The 18,385-nt window shown below is 29.2% G+C and overlaps 2 protein-coding genes across 2 annotated transcripts; both read right to left on the minus strand.

Moving 5' to 3' along the window:
- Positions 1-1,363: 1,363 nt before the first annotated feature.
- On the minus strand, positions 1,364-7,565 carry LOC108567126 (cytochrome b5-like). The gene is made up of 4 exons (XM_017927399.1): positions 7,350-7,565; positions 6,945-7,073; positions 1,837-1,895; positions 1,364-1,463 (listed from the first exon to the last, which is right to left on the minus strand). Exons 1-4 carry the CDS (start codon positions 7,470-7,472, stop codon positions 1,421-1,423), a joined length of 354 nt encoding a protein of 117 aa, XP_017782888.1. The 5' UTR covers positions 7,473-7,565; the 3' UTR covers positions 1,364-1,420.
- Positions 1,974-3,901, minus strand: LOC108567128 (radial spoke head protein 4 homolog A). Its single transcript, XM_017927400.1, has 4 exons — positions 3,344-3,901; positions 2,886-3,279; positions 2,536-2,829; positions 1,974-2,478 (listed from the first exon to the last, which is right to left on the minus strand). The coding sequence occupies exons 1-4, from the start codon at positions 3,812-3,814 to the stop codon at positions 2,039-2,041; spliced, it is 1,599 nt and encodes a 532-aa protein (XP_017782889.1). The 5' UTR covers positions 3,815-3,901; the 3' UTR covers positions 1,974-2,038.
- Positions 7,566-18,385: the final 10,820 nt, after the last annotated feature.

The raw sequence follows: 18,385 nt of genomic DNA on the forward strand, positions 1-18,385 counted from the left end.
CATTTGAAATCAATTTCAATTAACGTTGTGACTTTCAAATGATTATTTACGTAGAAAACAAACCGAAATGTAATAAATACTGTAGCTGTAGGGTTTCTAAACTGTGCGCCGCGGCGCCCCGGGCGGGTACACAGGGGCGCCGCGAAAATTCTGATATATTAACATAAAGTTCGTCCTAAGATAGACCAACGTTTTGACTTCTGATACATTAAGAGCGTCGCAAACCGAAAAAGTTTGGGTACCCCTGCTGTAGCTAACTGCGACACCAAAAATAAAAGTTATCCTTGGGTTAAAGCAGTTTCGCAGCGGAAAAGCGATGAAAAGTTCAATGAATCCTTGCCAACGCACGGACCTTCATTTTTATATATTTATTTTTTTCGATCGTTGTGTCGTTGCCTGCATTATCCTTGGGATCTCAGCGGGCCGTCGACAAATGAAATAAATATGTGATGGGATTTTTGTGTAGCCGTTGGAACAATGCAAACGTCGCATTAGAAATTGTTAAATCGCATTTGTATCAAACTGCGGGACAGATATAATAATAATATTAAACGTCATCGCGTCAGACTTTTTCCGTCCGTCCTCGATCTGCGGATGAACGAGTGACGAGTTCATTCCATTTTTCTGGTTTCAATGATGTACCGTGTTCATCTGACAGGAGACATCATTGCAATAGTCATTACGTCTGCACAATGTGATCATTTCTCCCCTTTTTTTGTGTGTTTGTATATTTATTCATTTCGACGTGTCTGGTAAAGCGATTTAAAAACGCAACAACTGTGTAAATTACATTTCAACTGCAATTAGTTGCGATTCATGTTCGTCCGTTTATTTATTTCGCTTTAGCCTAAAGTTTGTTTTTCTTTTCCAATTTGCAAATCAAACGAAAATAACTGTTGTTATTATGAGATTATTAAGAGATAATCCAGGAGCCTAAATTGAGGAGTTATTTAATTATTCAAAACGGATGTTATGCTTTGTACATCATCAATCCAGACAATAATAAATTATTGAAAGCTTTAATAATTTTCTTCTCAAAATACATGTTTCTTTTACTAATTAACATACATAATTTAATAGTTTTTTTAACGACTTTTGATTAAGTGATTAATTGGAATTTTCTTGTATTTTGTGAGCTTATGAATTTTATTACTACTAAATTATGGTGTATCTTTTACTAAGTGAGATATGAAACATAAATGACGTAAGCATATGTCAATAAATTGACAAGTAGTGACATATTTGTATTTGCTCTAGAATTATGTAATACTACTCTATTATTGTTGCTATAAATGATTTGAGACATTCGAGGAAGAAATTTTATAAATTAAAAATAAACATTTTATTAAAACTATATACACAGTACAAATATATATACAATTAAATTATTTACATAATTAAAATGGTTTATCCGTTAGCATCATCTGCAGAAGCCGCATGTCAGTAATCTGATGAAGCAACATCTGGAAAAAAAATAAATCAGTAACTTATACAAAATACAAATAAACTTTAGTATACTATTTTTATTACGAAAAATGTCAAAAATGTGGCAACTTAATCAATATTTGCTTAATTATTAAAGTATACCAGTTAGTTTTGTTTTTTTTTCTCTATCATATCATCTTTTCTATCTTTATAACAAAAGACTAATAAATATTTGTTACTTGTCAATTATCTCCATGACATATTTGTTTAAATTCATCAAAAATATTTAAAGTTATGATAACATTCTAAAGATGAGACATAATTGTTGGTTTCATAATTAACCCAATCTTAATTATTTGTTTCAAAAATGAGAGTATTCAATATTAAAGTAATCAGTAAAATTGTACGTACGGTCCATTTGAAGATCCTGATTCCAACCCAACAGGTTCATCCTTTAATCCTCGTTCATTCTGTAAAAAAATAAAAAAAATCATTATTCAACTGCTTCTATATTATTATATAATGATTGTTAAATAACAGACATGAAGTGATAATTCTTCCTTTATTTATTTGTGCATGTATGAATGAAATGACATAACAGAGGAAATTAAGATTAATCATCGTCGTCATCATCATCATCATCGTCTTCATCATCCTCATCTTCCTCCTCTTCCTCTTCGGCCATTTCGTCAGCTGGCGGTTTCTCTTTGGGCAAATGCGCAATCCTCCAAGCCTCCTCTTCAGCTCCAGTAGGATCATCAATTTCCATGATCTCCGGTCCGATTGGATAGTCCTGCTGTACAGGCGGCAACGGTTTCGGCGAGAAAGTCTGCGCCAGTTGCTTCAAACCATCACCCAAGTAAATATTTTGAAAAATCTTCCCTTGATTCGAGAAGCAAAATGCGCCTGGCCAAATGTTCGAACGAACTATAGCAATCGCGTAATTCTGCATGATATTCGAAGAGGAACGCACGGACCAAGGCCTGATGGTCTCCAGTGCAGAATCTTCGGAGAGCGGAGTCAACAGCGGTGGTCCGGTTTCAGGTTCAGGACCTTTAATTTAGTGATGTAAATGGATTGATTGTTTGAATATTGATTTGAATTGCATACCAATTTTCCTTTCCTTCTCTTCCTCCTCCTCACCCATCTCTTCATCCATCTCCTGCGGATACGGATTCCACCAGGTGGTTCTTCCTTGTGGTAAAATATTAAGAGCGTGGTGCACCCAAAACGACATGCTACTATCAATCAAATCCCTAATCGCAACCCCTTCGAATCTCATGTTCTCGCGATACGTGGTCTTCGAACCACCACCACCTTCCTCTTCTTCAGCCTCTTCCTCCTCCTCTTCTTCTCCACCTTCACCACCAAAGGTGTAAAAGCCGAGAGGAGATATATGCGTACCTGAATGGTGGCCAAAAAAAAAATATGGTGGATTTGTTGCGACTAATTTCACTTACCTGCGGAAATGCGACCGATTTGAGCGCGAAGCAAATTCATTTCGTTTCCGGGAAATTCCGGGTACACGTCGACCTTTTGTTCTAGGCTTCCGGTGAAAGATTTCCGGATTAAACGAGAGACCCTAATCTGCTTTGCAGTGACCTCGGGCAATTGAATCCAGTCATCGCCCACCTCGTGACAGACGTAATAGACTTTCTTGTTAACGCCGACGCCGGCCGGTTCATCCGGAGCCTCCGGTTCTTCCTCGTACAGATTGACAGGTTCCGGAGGTAATGGTCGAGGAATACCGGTGGTATTCTCTTCGCCTTTAATCTCCTGCGTTGCCAACTCGAGCTTTGCCGCTTCTTCTAAAGCTTTAGCCTCTTCCTTCAGCTTCAATTCCTCTAAGAAATTGTTAGTTGTTTTGCTTTATGATATTGGTTTTGGAGAATTTACCTTCTTTGGCTTTCTCCACTATTTCGTTCTTTTTCATGTACTCTTCCTCCTTCAAATCCGTTTCTACCACTAAATAATTCCTGTACAAACCGTAGATTTTCCCCCAAAATCTTATAGAAACTACCGGCTCTTTCTTGATTAACCTCATCATCGATAAGAGGATTGCGAACATCTCGGTGCGCGGAAGCCCGAAAGCTGCCATCTCGAAGTAATACTGCAGCTGCAGCATATCGTTCCTAGTCATATCCGCAATTTCCTGATCCTCTGGGTCCATCGTCGAAGGTTCATCAACTGGTAACGGCCTGAGAAGAGGCTGCCACTTCCTGGCCAACTCGTAACGCAGCGGGGAAACGTAAATATCTTCCAAATGATCGGTCAGAGGTTTGAACCGTTTCTCCTTAACTTTCCTGCTGTACTCCTCGAAGAAGTCGATCACGTTCTCGGGTCTCTCAGCCAAGATCTTGTTGAGGACGTCGGTGAGGTGATCGTACATATTCTCCCCAGTCACCGTGCTTCCAGTTTGCAGGAAAGTCTTCGCCCGGACGAATTCGTTCTCGAAATCGGGAACTTCGACGATCCTCGCATCCGTTCCATCCTCCGCGTCCAGCGGAAGATTATCGAAATCCTGGATCATGATCTCGCACAATTTCACGCACTGACAGCAGCAGCAGCACGTAAATAATCGTTGCCACGATACAGATAATCTTCTGAGGTGTCGGTGAAAATCAATCAGGGCAAGAACATCGGAGGTGTAAAATTTAATTAGCTGTACACAACTATTCGGCAAAGTTGAAAAATTTAATTAACTATTTTCCGAGCTGCATAAATACCACCTCGAGGAATTAATTAAAATACTTAAAATTATAATTGCATTATTCGCGATCCGCGGACAAGTTTTCGATGTTAATGACTCGCCTACGCGATAATAATAATAATATTTAGACGAACGCAATTGGAAAAGAAGAATCCTTTAAGTAAGTCCTTCATTCTAGTACGTTCCAATTAGTGCAAATTAATTAAGCATTGAATATCGGATGGTTCAGTAAACTCGAAAAAAAAATCCTTTTACACGTACACTTTTTTATCCTTTTTTTTTGTTTTAAATACTCACATTAAGATCGAGCAATTTGAGACATGAAAAAAAAGAACATTTGACTTTTCTTTGAAAATATTTTCAATGTAAATCAAATGAAATTAATATATTTTACATAATATTGCTTTAGTGAACAAGCCGATATTTTGGCCATAATACAAATATATAAAGTAAAACTATTTTACTAATTAATTAAGATAATACACGCAAAAACTCGGCAAAATCCACAAAAGTTAGCAAAGTTGGAACATATACCAATGATAACAAATAAACAAACAAACAAAAGATTAAGTAAATAACTTGATGTTAAATAAGATGAATCTTATTTTAAATAGTTTATTTAGTTGCTTATAAATTAGTTTAAAATCAAATATTTTGCATGCATTTTCGTTTAGATAGACTCTTTTGTCTGGTTTTATATACAGTTTTTACACTTGCTAGAAGTAATTGTTCAAGTTATCAACTAAAAAAAACTTTATGTGTCAAACGTCATATGTTAATCATAATGTCAAAGTGTCACACATGATTGTAGAAATAGAAATTTTAATTGTTATTAATTATAGTAGAAAATGGTAATAAAAATCTGAAATAGAAATTTATTAGACAAAAAGAGTCAAAGAAAATAAAAGTTATGAAAATACATCATTAAAAATATAAAATTAACTGACTTACGCACATTTATAAAGTTATTCAAATACACTTGGTTCTCTTTCTATGCGGTAGATACGTTCCACAGGAAAACGCATAAAAATAAATCGCACAAAAAAGGACCAGACACACGTATAAAAATAAAGGATACGTTCCATAATTTTTTAAAACCGCATAAAACTAAATCAATGAGTATCAATATACCGTAAATCGCATTATTAAATTTCAGAAAAAATATTAGTCTTTCTGAAATGTTTATTCATAACAATCATAGACAAGTTTATTAAATTTCAGAAAAATATAATTTTAACATATTCCTTCTAATTTTATACGGAAAAATTTTACAAAAAAAAATACAGAAATTTTTTATGAAAGTTAATCTTTCTTCACATTTTTTTCATAAGCTTATTTAATAAGCTAAACAACAAAATTGTCTCTGCAAATCTGCCGTTTAGTTAATAATATTACAAGGAAAACAGGCAAAAAGTACAGATTATATTTTAAAATGATTAAAAATGTATTTTTGTCTATCAATACTTTATTCAAATATTCGTGAATTAACGTTCCCGAATTATCAAGGATAATCAACGTTTTATTAAATTGTTAATCATTTGAAAAATGCAATAATTACAAGAAGTATTTAAAAAAAATCATAATTAAAACTTATTTTGTGATTCTTATTATTACCATAAAACAAAAGGTTTTAGTACAAATGATACATTTTACAATTGATAAGAATCCACGGATTATCATCACACGTTTAGAATTAATAGTTTCAAAATGATAATCTAGTGTATACTTTATTTTTTTTTATTATTGGAGTGGATCGACGTCTGGCATATTCCACTCGAGAAATCCACTCGAAACGTATTGTAATTAATAAAACAATACAAAAGGTACGCTATCTATTCACGTAAATTTTATCTCGATCGCTGCGATTTCTCACATAATTGCATACAATGTTTCTAATTGATTTCGTTTCAAGAAATACCGTTTTACAATCGTGTCAAGGACAAAATCATTATAATATTCAGTTAACATACAAAATATTTTAGTTATAAATGTTAAGTTTACTATTTGCTTAAATTATAAGTTGACTTATAATTATATAATTCAGAAGAAAAATAATAATTTATTTGACAATTTAAGAAAGTTGAGTGATTAATAATAACTAGGATTTTCAATTTAGACGATTTGATTCTAATGTATTAATAATTAAGTAATACTAATTATCATTGTTCATTGTTCTAAAACCGGATTAATCGAGGACTTTAAAACCGCATAAAAATAGGCAGCTCGAAGTATAAAAAATGATTTTGTACACTATTTTTTTTTAGTATTTATTTTGTTGAATTAAGTTATATAATTTTCAAACCATATTATAGTAAATCCGTATTGATCGAAGCCGCACTATACGATGTATTACTGTATTAAGTTATTAATATCTTGCAGTTAATTTATCTATTAGTAAATCTTGTATCAATATACACCGTCTCTTGATTAAACTCTCTTAAATATTCAGTAATGTTTTTTTTTAATATTGGAATATAAAGATTGAGATCCATCATATTTCAATGAATATTGATGCAAGATAAAGTACATGAGATATCCCTCAGGAATACTTCAGAATCTAAAGTGTTCCTTAAGATTATTTATTGCCAAATTTTTTTTTACAAAAATCGTTAAAATGTTGTATAAAAGTAATTTCATAGTTTTAGTTTTTGATACAAATATACTTGTATTTGTAACAAGAATATAAACACTTTAAATTTCTTAAAAATCTATTTTTTATGAACTTTTCTATTGCAACTTTGAGCAATTAAAAATCACATAATTTATTATGTAAAACACACTTAAAAAGTATAATATTTAATGTACTTACTGGATGTAATTCGCCTATTTTGTATTTAACTAATATACTTTTCGCATATGAAGAATGTCCGCCTTCTTCGAAAGGTTTTGTGGCTTCTTTTCCACCCCAATCCGTTATTAATTCCGATCCACCTGGATGCTGCAACGACACGAAATTAGTACAAAAAAAATCTACACTAAAACATTCATCGAAATATTGAAATTCATCTAATGTTAATCGCAGTTTGATAATGAATGAAGACTTTGATCTATTACTCGTTTATATTTTTTATCAGAGCAAACTACATTATAATTGATTTAAAAACAAACATGTTTTGTACTAAAAAATTGATAAATCAATTATAAATTAATCAATAATTTTATTACTAATTAAACAAACAATGATATCACAGTTTATTAAAAAAAACTAATTTACCTCAAGTAAATATGGTGTCACATCATACACGATGTCTTTAACAACAATCCAAGTCTTATTCCCGTTTTTCCCGTTTCTTTTGGAGATCTCTTCGAACTTGAAATATTTAACGTTAATTTCCATTCTTATTTTGTGTTGTATTATTTCAGGTTATTTAAGTATACAAATTTTCTCGGTAATCACAGCCAGACTGCTTCCAAGCCATCACGATGTTCGCTATTTAAACGCTCATTTGAGATATGACGAATAATATCGCATTATCCATATCTGTTTACAGATATTATTACTCAAACTTCCTAATGTTGTTACACTGCGCTCAATTCTGTTTTTATTTGCTCTGTTTTCTCTAGTTAAATATATGAATGAATATGTAATTAATGATTAGTTATTAAATAAAATTAAACAAATTTAAATAAATGTTACTAATCTATTTATTGTTTTATTTTCTTAGTTAAATAAATGTTATTATAAGAATAAATTTAATCAGAGTGTGTTGACATCAGATGAATTTGTTTTTAACCAAATTGTAATTAATGTTCGGTTTTAGACATTTGAAAATTGAAATTACAATTATATCATTGTTTTATCTGATCTTTATTTTAATTAAATTTATTAATCAATTATGAGTATATGATTATTAAACGACATTAAATTAGAGTGTTTTGACGTACAATTAATTTGTTATAAGAAATTAGAAAATATATTTATAATAATGCAAAGAAAGAAATAAGTAAACTCTGCGTTAATTATCAATAATATTTTTTATTTTGTTTTAATTGTAACCAGTCCAGTTCATTGTCTCATGTGGGATAGATGGCCGGAAAATAAAGAAAAGAAAATGAATAATGCAACAAAAAATAATATATGAGAATTACAGGTTGAAAATAAACGAATTTTTGCGCTCAAATGCAGACTGGTAACTTTTGATTTTCCGAATCGATGTATTATTAATAAAATATAATGGGTTGTCAAGAAAGGAATGCTGGTTTTCACAAATACTGTTATGTTTGATTTGAAGGATTTCTATCAATGTTACGATTTTTTACATGTCTTAATACAACGTATCAATATTTGCAAACAAACGATCAATTTACATGTTTACTATCAACATCTAACGGAACTGGAGAAAGCAATCAAATAATTGGCAAATTCTGTTTCACCAAAATAATGCAAATCCTCACATATATTTTGTAACTCGTGGAAAATTATTGGAGTTTGTTTGGGAAGTAATGCCACATCGCCAAATAGCCATGATTTTCTCCATTAGATTACTATTTATTTCGAAGTTTTCATAACCACTTGAATGGTAAAACTTTCACTAATTATGATAACCTGAAATCGTACTTGGCTCAGTTTTTTTTTATTGATAAAAACCATAAGTTTTATGATCGCAAAATCATGAAGTTGAAAGAAAGATGGCAAAAGGTCATTGGACATTTTTTTATTGTCATTCTTATTCCTATTTATTCTATAATAAAATCATTCAGTAAAAGATCTAACGGCTGACAAGATTTTAATTGTACATCGCCCATTGGCGATTATCCTTTACTTATTGGTTATTTGTTGAATCTCAAGTAGTGTAGATCCAGTGGCTTGTGTTGCTTCAGTCGCTGTGTTGTTAGGCTATTGTCCAGAAGATTGACAGCTGGTACGTTTGGATGCATGTCTAGTCTATTTTGGTATTGGCTACTATTTTTTCTCATGAATTCTCCTGTTCGTAATATACCATAGAATACCAATGATCCTTCTTAGGCTCTTCGACTGGAATCTTTGGTTGCAATATTAAATCTGCTACTATCTCTCCATAGTATTATTGAACTTACTGGAAAATATATAATTGATTAAAATTCCTTCTTTGTATACAAAAAAGAATTTTATTTCACACTAAAAAATGGAGTTTTTTCTTACTTAAATATTATATTAAAATAATAATAAAATAATAATAATATAGAAGTATGTAATTATGCAATAAATTAAAACAAAACGTTTGAACATAATTTTTTTTTACAAAATTAAAACTGAAATTAATGATTTTAGAAATTTCAACAATTTGTTGCAATTTCAGCTTTTGTGGTTATTAAAACTTTGTAAAATATATAATTAATTACGATTGTTTAATGATTAAAATTGTAAGTAGATCGTGTTGTAAGATAACAAAAAGTCGTAGAATCGCACGTACAGATGTAATCAGGATAACGAATCGTTCATTCACGTATTTCGAATTGTCTAATTATTTTTACGATTTACGATCTAATAGTATAGAATTAGTCGTTATGTTTTTTTTTCAATAGTTACTTTACTCAATCTATTTAAAATTATTCTTTAAAATAATCTATTTTACACTATATGAATTTAGATGTAAATCCATATAGTTTATAAAAACTAAACTTTTTCTATTTTGTTATTTGTGTAGTCATGGAGATTATTATACTTATTTTGTCTACTCTGATTGAGGCATTTACCTATAATTTTCATTAGATTTTGTGGAAAATACTTTATTTCATTAATAAATTGTTGTAAATTACATAAAACATTTTCCATGACAACTTAAATAATAGTAAGCAAAATGGTTATTTCAAATACGAATTTTTTTTGTTAGTCTTGTCAAGTTGATTGTTTGATGATTGTTCATGGCTGTATACATTTTCATAATGTTAGCTTTCTTTTTTGATTCATTTTAAAACTGCTTTTATTAAATTAATGTAACTCTGATTGAGGCATTTATCTTTATTTTTTCTTAGATTTTGTGGAATATACATTTTCCATGACAACTTAAATAATAGTAAACAAAATGGTTCTTTCAAATACAATATTTTTGTTAGTGTTGTCAAGGAGATTATTTGATGATTGATCATATATAGTCATATCTAAAGCTTTATTTTTTTATTAAATCTGAAAGTCTGTGATACTGTTATAAGAAACTTGATATGTTACAATTTTATTAAGCAGTTATAAGTATGTGAGTTTTAATAAATTATTTGAATAAGTTTTGCATATATTTTGTAATAAATATTTTCTTTTTTGCTCTTTTCGCCTACATTCGCCAATACGAAATTGTAAATAAATAATGATTAATTAATTAATTATACGAAATAATCTCTACGACAACCAAAATAATAAAAACAAAATTTGATTCAATCAAACACATTTATTTTTATTATTTGTGTCTCTATGGAGATTGTTTGATAATCGACGATGACTACGTGCGAGACCGCTCAAAATACTCTTCGACTTGTCTGATATTACATTAATATTGCAACTTGCACGTTGATTGTAATTGATTTACTCGAGAAACGTTCGGATCCATTAAAATCTCGGTTTCAGATCATTGAGATTGTCGACTACAGATTATTACCAAAAAAAAATACAATCAATAACTACAACAAAGCACATATAGCAATGATACAATTATTTTTGTTTATATATCGATTCGTACTTATTTTGCATTTAATCTTATTAGGATAATTCCATGCTTTTCTCTTGAAAATTCACGACATAAGCTCTTTATTTTTTGAATGGAGATTTTCGTGTGGGAGATTTGACACATATACTGAATATGTGTACTATATAGATAGATATATATATATTCGTCAGATACAGAGAACGGTTCAAACACTTCGAGATTTGTTTGCCGAAGTGAGTATAAAAATACACTCTATTAATAAAATCCATCGATAAAACGTGTTTGTCGGCAAAAGAAAAAACCGTGCGGAAATATAAAATATTAAAACTGTCCGTCCCCTTTTGTCGATCCTCCGGATCTCTGATCCAATCATCATCACCAACATTTCTATATCAACATTCGTTTTTCGCATATTCAATTCCACTTACATCTTCTTTTTTAACGAATCGTTCGATGCGATAATAATTACCGATTGATGTGTGTTTAAGGTAATCCAAGAGATTTGGATTTTATACCAGTTCCGTGCAAAATGTGACAATGAATTAATTTGCAGATAGATGTAATTTTCGTCATGATGAAAAACATTCGGATTTTTATACAAATAAAGCTTTGAAATTTGCAGGTGTTCGTTTTCCATTGCAATGAAAACTCGTATCAAATCCAAATTGTGCACAAATAATCACGAATCGACCTTCGTGCATATTTGCATTCTTTCATGTTTTTACGTCGTTTCTATTAGAAATAGGAAGGAATGAATGATGTTTCTTGTCGTAATTCAATTTGAATTCATTAAAAGAAAACATAATTTTGTCCTTGAAATTTTGCATATTATAAAAATACTATGAATTGTACTTTAATAGATGAGTGACATTAGTTCTTTCATGCAATACATTTTAAAATTATTTATAAGTTATAAATTAATAGATTATAAGCAATTAATGTCATAATAATTTCATTCAAATTGTAGTGTTTTCACGTTCTTTCATATTACTCAACAACCACACATGGTAATTATAAGTGTAGGCATTCTCACTAAAGCCAAATGATCAAGATTCAATTTGGTGAGACTACCAGATGCAATGTCTTCACGTTTTATGGTATTACTCAACAACCTCTAATGGTAATTTAAAGTATTAGCACTCTTATTAAAAACAAATATACAAGATTTAATTAGGAAATACTACCAGATTTGCATCGGTTACCATTGTCTTGTAATAAGTTAACAACTGTGAAAACAATATTTTTTAGCGCTTGGAAAATGCAATGTCTTTACGTTTTATGGTATTACTCAACAACCACTAACGGTAATTTAAAGTATTAGCACTCTTATTAAAGACAAATATTTAAGATTTAATTAGGAAATACTACCAGATTTGCATCGGTTACCATTGTCTTGTAACAAGGTATCAACTTTGAAAACAATAATTTTTATCGCTTCGAAAATGGAATGTCTTCATGTTTTATGGTACATTACTAATAGTAATTTGAAGAATTAGCACTGTAATTAAACCCAAATATTCAAGATTTAATTAATCTACCAGATTTGCATTATTTTCTTGTAATAAACTTTCAACTATGATTTTTTTTTGTTTAAAGTTCAAAAATGTAGAGTTTTCACTTTTTTATGTTACTCAAAAACCACAAATGCACATTATAAGTGTAATTAAGCACTTTCGTAAGTCTAAATAACTTCGACGAAAAACGACAAATACATTATTATTATTACGATTTTTGGTCCATTTTTTTTATAAATATTTTTTTTGAAGTCTTTCGATTTAATTTATTATTTGTTATAAACGAATTGCGTAATGTGTATGAACAAGTAACTTGTCAGGTAATGCTCGGCGTTTTCAACTCGGCTGTTGCTTAAATTCAATCTGTTTTTGGTAAGTGTTTGTAACCGATATGTTACGAGTATTTCTACAAAGTAAATATACTTGACAAGTAAATAAATTATTGTTAGAAACTTTACATTACTTACCCTTTTTAAGGATTGGTTTAGCGTCTGCAATTGATTGATTTAACTCGCAATTATTTAGTATTAACTATTTGCTATATTTATTTTAAATTACTTTCATATTTATTGAAATAAACATTGTCGAAAAGTATCAAAGAATTATTAAATTATTTGACTATTTGAAATGTATGATTTCTTTCTTCCAATTGATACTAAGTCTTGTGCTTTGTGTATATCGATCCGTAACTGACCTAACACAACTTAATGTAACACAATCTAACCCAAAGCTAAACTAACTTAAATCTTAGAAATTCACAACTTCCTAACTTAGTAAATATGCTGGGTTCTTGTCATTGCAGAATAACATTGGGAGTTTTCATTCGTATTTCATACTTTAGTAAATATTTTAACGTTTTGAAATACCCATGACATTCTAATAACATTCTGTATTTCATTAATTTAATATTTATTAAACTTACAAAAATAAATCTCTATTTTTTTTAAAGTATAATAAACCAACCTTCTATTTCATAGTAATACAAAAATTCACCTGATTCGATTAGTCCGGATTCATAATAGATAGGTCAACTCTCTTGTTGTGCGTTTTTAAAGATGGACCCCCGCCCTATGCGAGGTATTATTGTGCATTTAATTTCAAATACTGTAAATAAAGAATGAATTTTGTAATTAGTAAATAATATATAATAATATTATGTATTTTAATTAAAAAGAAAATAAATAAAATTACAATTTTTAATGCCCTAAATTTAATTTTCTTTCACCTTGCTAACAGAGGAGGTAAAAATACACAAAAAGTTTTCCTCAAAGGAAAAAAAACTCATTTCAATCACATTTTTACATAATATTTATATATTTAATTAACGTTTCGAGTGTTATCTGCGGATGTAGAGTGTTGTTTTGTAAATTAAATAAAAAAAAATAAATTAAAAGTGAGCACATAGAATGCATGAAATTTTCGGAATAGTGCGAGTCCGGCAGAGTTGAAAACCCTCGAGTTGAATGCAAATGAAAATGTTGTACAATGAGAGCGTGAGGCGCGTGAAATTCGATTGTTTTAGACAAAAAGCCCAAAAGGGGACTTTCCTAATAAAAGAAAATAAGCACAATGAAAGTGATGAAGACCACACAAAACAACAATTAAAAAAAAATGCGTGCGTTTTCACGTTTTGCATATTTGAAAACACGATGAGTCTTTACGTAATTTGCCGTACTTTAAATTCAAAATGAGAAAAAAAAGAAATATGATCAAATAGTAATTAAATTCGTTGCAGGCGTTTAGTTCATTTTGAGCAATAATTTTAATAAATAAAGTGATTACGTTTTGTGCTCATTAGAAGGAGTGAAAAATCTCGCTTATGGTTGCTGCAACAGCTGCAAAGCTCTTTAAACATTTTCCAAAAGGTCTTATTCACTCGAACTCTTGATAATATCCAAGAGAACGTTACGAAACGAAACTTTACATTTTGTCCGCCATGCGGATTCCGTTTTTGTTTTATTTTTCTCTTTATATTCTTCCTGCGAAACGTAAATAAAGCGGAAATTGAAATTATGCGAAATATTTCTCAATCCGAGGAAAGGGATTTGCTAAATCTGACAGGCATCAAAGAATATTAGGCAAGACGACTAAAACATATTGCCACAACATCAAAAACAAAAAAAAAAACAAAATAAAAAAAAGTATCTAAAAACGAATGAATATAAAACAAGGAGAGAATAAAACTAAATTAGATATTCATCACGTTCTATCGCTCTGCATTAGCTTCGGATTTACTGTATGTGGGTGTTCGCTCTAATGAATGTGGATTTGAATTTAGCGCCAATATAAAGAACATTGGCAAACGTAAATGGAAATGACGATTGTCACTCGTTTGCGCAAATCTGTCGATCGCGATTTTCCATAATTCCCGTCCAAACCCTCTAATCGGAACGCAATTAAAACGCAATTTATTAATTACGCGACGCGCTTTTGCAATTTGGGATTTGAAAGGTCCCGCGCGCATCTAATTACCGATTCCAAAACTCATTTGCATATGGAGTTTATTAAGCTCTTTAGCAAATCCACGCGTAGAACGCAAAGTGTAATCATCGCAAAAATACGCAATACCTCTCAACCGATAAATCCTATAATTTTAGTAGATTATGATGTTCAAGATGCTTCTCATCATTACTTAGATATAGAGCATTACTTCATATAGTGCGGCTTCTATCAGTGCGGATTTATTGAGCAAAATCAAAATAAATTCTGAAAAAATATAATCCTTTTTTTACTCTCTTTTTATGCGTTATTGGAAAAACCGGACTATGCGAGGTATTATTGTAAAATGATACCTTGGTTCTCCTAAATGTTTGTAAAGTGAATTATTCGAAATTTTGAATCTAATAATTAATGTAAAATGGATATATAATAATTCGTTTTCACATATACCTTCTTATTTAAATCTTTGTCATAATAATTTTTGCATAAAACTGAAAGTAAAATAGAATCAAAATTTTAAAAGCAATGACAATAATTCGTTTGCTAGTAAACATACAATTGAATAAATTAAACAAAATATAGAAAACAGATAAAATATAGAAGTTTATGTAGTTTAAAATTTTATGTGTATGGAGGAATGTAATAAAACACGAAAATCTGGAAAATTTATTAATATTTATAAATTAATAAGTTGAATATTTTACATTTTATATTGAACCAAATATTTACTTGTACGTTAAGAAACTAATTGAAAATGTGAAAATGATAAAAAAAACAAAAAATCACAGTTGTTTCAAACGTTAAACTTATCTTTCTAAGGACACAAATAGAGTGCATTTTGCATAATTGATAAAAAAGGTTAGAAATGATTATTGAAAAATTCTTTTATTTCAAAAACGCGACTTGTTTACATCAGCATAAATCAGCTGCAGTTGAAAACGTTGAAATAATCCTTATAAGTACAAAAAAAATAAATAATAAGATCATATTATTATTTTATTTCAACATATTTCAGTCTAAAATCATATTATTTGAGAACAATTTAAAATAATTGAATTTTTTTAAATTACTTCATTTTATATAATAATAAATAAAATCACGTAACTTATGGTAAATAGACATTTTGTTATGGTGAAAATGTTTAATTTTGTTTTTGACTATTGCAAAAAAGATTTTTATTTAATTTCTAAAAAAAATAATTATTATTTTGAAACTTTTTTTTATAAATTTATATTATTCATTCAATATAAGATTCATGCAATATTATTTTTTGTTAACAATAATATTCGGAAATTTATATCAATAAGTAATATTTCAAATAATATATGTTATCACTAAAAATGTTATTTTTTTAAAAATTTAACAAGGAAACATAATTCATAATAAGAACCGAAACCATTTTCTCTGTGAATTATTGTAAAATGAAATTTTCTATTTTTAGTTTTTGATCAGAATCTGAGTTGTTTGAGAACAGAGACTAATTAAAAATATTTAGAATAATTGTGAACATAATTTGATGTATATAGAGCAAAAATTTGCACAGAGCGACTTCGATCAGTGCGGATTTACTTTAGTACGGTTTTTAGTTTAGTTGAATTTAAATGATCGTTTCTTTTCCCTTTACCATATGTAGTAAAGTTTCTTTTTGTGCTATTTGAAAGTCCTCGATGAGTCCGGTTTCAAACAGAAGCTGTAGTTCGTAACAGAAAAAGGAAAAAAAAGTCTAAAAATTGAAGAGAAAACTTGTTTTTTTTTTATATTTTTTCACATGAAGTTTTGTTTGAAGAAACAAATTATCATTAACAATAATTATTATATTGATTTTTTGTTAATAAATTTATCTTAAAACCGCAATAATTATAGTGTTAAAAGACATATTCTTTTAAATATCGATACAAATAGACTAATAATTGTAAAACTACTATTTGTAAATATGTGGCTGAACGTATAAAACACAAATATTTAAAAATGATGATACTAAAAATTTATGAAACTGAACTTAACAAATATGAATTGTAAACATTTGTAAATCAAACTGTAATTGAATAATTGTCAATATAGAATTAACCCTCAGTTCAGCAAATAACTATACAAAAAGGGCAAATATATGAGACTCCGATAAATCCTTCAACAATCGCAGCGAAGATGTAGGTTGTGTACGAAGGACCTATAATATTTGTATCGAATGGCATTGAATGTGCAAACAGGATGTGCACATTTCAGCGAATGCACGTATTTATATTTGCGTCCGGATCGATTCGTTGTATATTTCGTAATTAACTTATTTGTCGGAGAGGTGGCGGCGGATCGCATCGAAAATTTTCCGTCAATATTTACGCATTTACACATACACCGCACTGCGATGATGAACAATTTACACAGGCCTTTCTGTAATGAAGTTTTCAATATACAACAACCAAAAAATAAAAAAAAAATATGAATGTGTTCATGTGTTTGGGTTTTGGCGATAATAAAGTTTTCAAGTTCGAATGCACACATCAAAAGCAACTTCATTATGCCGTGTATTTCATTTTGTCATACGTGTATGTTTGTGTGTATTTGGCGGCATCGAAAAATCTAAATTGCATGTATATATTAGTACGTACACCTGGATGAGTTGGTATGAGATAATCGATCGATTTACCTGTGAGAAAGATTGAAGAGCGGAGAGAAAGATAATTAATCATTGCGGTTAGAGATCAGCTGTTGCTCATGTGTCAACTTTGCTTTCATTGTTGATAGGTGTCAAATATTTTTATTTTTGTTGCAAACAAACAATTGAATTTTACGAAAACAATATAATCCAATAACTTTGTTTTGTATATCAATACATTTCGTATAAACGTAAAAATATAATCAAAAATCGAAATTGATTTTGCGAATTAATTAGTGTCTTCACATTTTAGATATAATAGATAGAATCGACCCAAAAGATGCATATCAAACTTCGATATTTTGGGAATGTAAAGTGTATTCATTTTATTGTTTATGAACGTAAATAATTTGTTATTTTTTATTATTATATATATATATATACTTTTATTATATTATTGACTTAATTTATTTATCAATAATAAATTGTTGATTTTCTAATTGCTGTTAATACAAATTGGCTAAATTCATCTTAAAAAATACATAAAAATCAATTTATTGATGATAAATATAAATCAACATATTTTCGATCCTTTACTAAATGTTGTTTATTTGTAATATTTACTCTTTTTTTTACAATTTGCAATTACTTATTTACGTGACAACAATAAGATTTGTTTTGTTTTTCAATTGATATTTGATTTATACCGTCTTAATACCTTAATTGTTCAAGATATTATTACTAATTTATATTACTATTATATTATTATATTACTATTATATCAAGTGGTTAATTATCTAATAATTGGATGTAATAAGAAAAAAAAACTGTTTTTGTTCCATTTGAGTATGTAATGTATGAAATATTGTTATAAAATCATAAAAAAATCTTTCAAAACATAATAAAGAAAGCAAAACAGAAATGATTCATATTTAAGAAAATTTCCAAAACTAAATTATAATATTTGCTCTATCTATATTTTATTATTAATGGACTATTAATAATAATAATATCATTTGATTCTGATTTTATGTTAGAGTAGAGTTAAATTAGGTTAATCATTATTTGTAATTAAAAATAAACACAT

This window comes from Nicrophorus vespilloides, unplaced genomic scaffold (genome assembly GCF_001412225.1).
Source record: "Nicrophorus vespilloides isolate i.1.1-1 unplaced genomic scaffold, Nicve_v1.0, whole genome shotgun sequence".
Classification (NCBI taxonomy): domain Eukaryota; kingdom Metazoa; phylum Arthropoda; class Insecta; order Coleoptera; family Silphidae; genus Nicrophorus; species Nicrophorus vespilloides.

Coding starts and splice junctions, on each gene's coding strand:
- LOC108567128 (XM_017927400.1), bottom strand. CDS start 3,814: ATGTACGATCACCTCACCGACGTCCTCAACAAGATCTTGGCTGAGAGA. Junction 2,830..2,885: donor AATCGGTCGCATTTCCGCAG/GTAAGTGAAATT, acceptor GCCACCATTCAG/GTACGCATATATCTCCTCTC. Junction 2,479..2,535: donor AGAGAAGGAAAGGAAAATTG/GTATGCAATTCA, acceptor ACTAAATTAAAG/GTCCTGAACCTGAAACCGGA.
- LOC108567126 (XM_017927399.1), bottom strand. CDS start 7,472: ATGGAAATTAACGTTAAATATTTCAAGTTCGAAGAGATCTCCAAAAGA. Junction 1,896..6,944: donor AAATAGGCGAATTACATCCA/GTAAGTACATTA, acceptor ATTTTTTTACAG/AATGAACGAGGATTAAAGGA. Junction 1,464..1,836: donor TCAGGATCTTCAAATGGACC/GTACGTACAATT, acceptor TTTTTTTTCCAG/ATGTTGCTTCATCAGATTAC.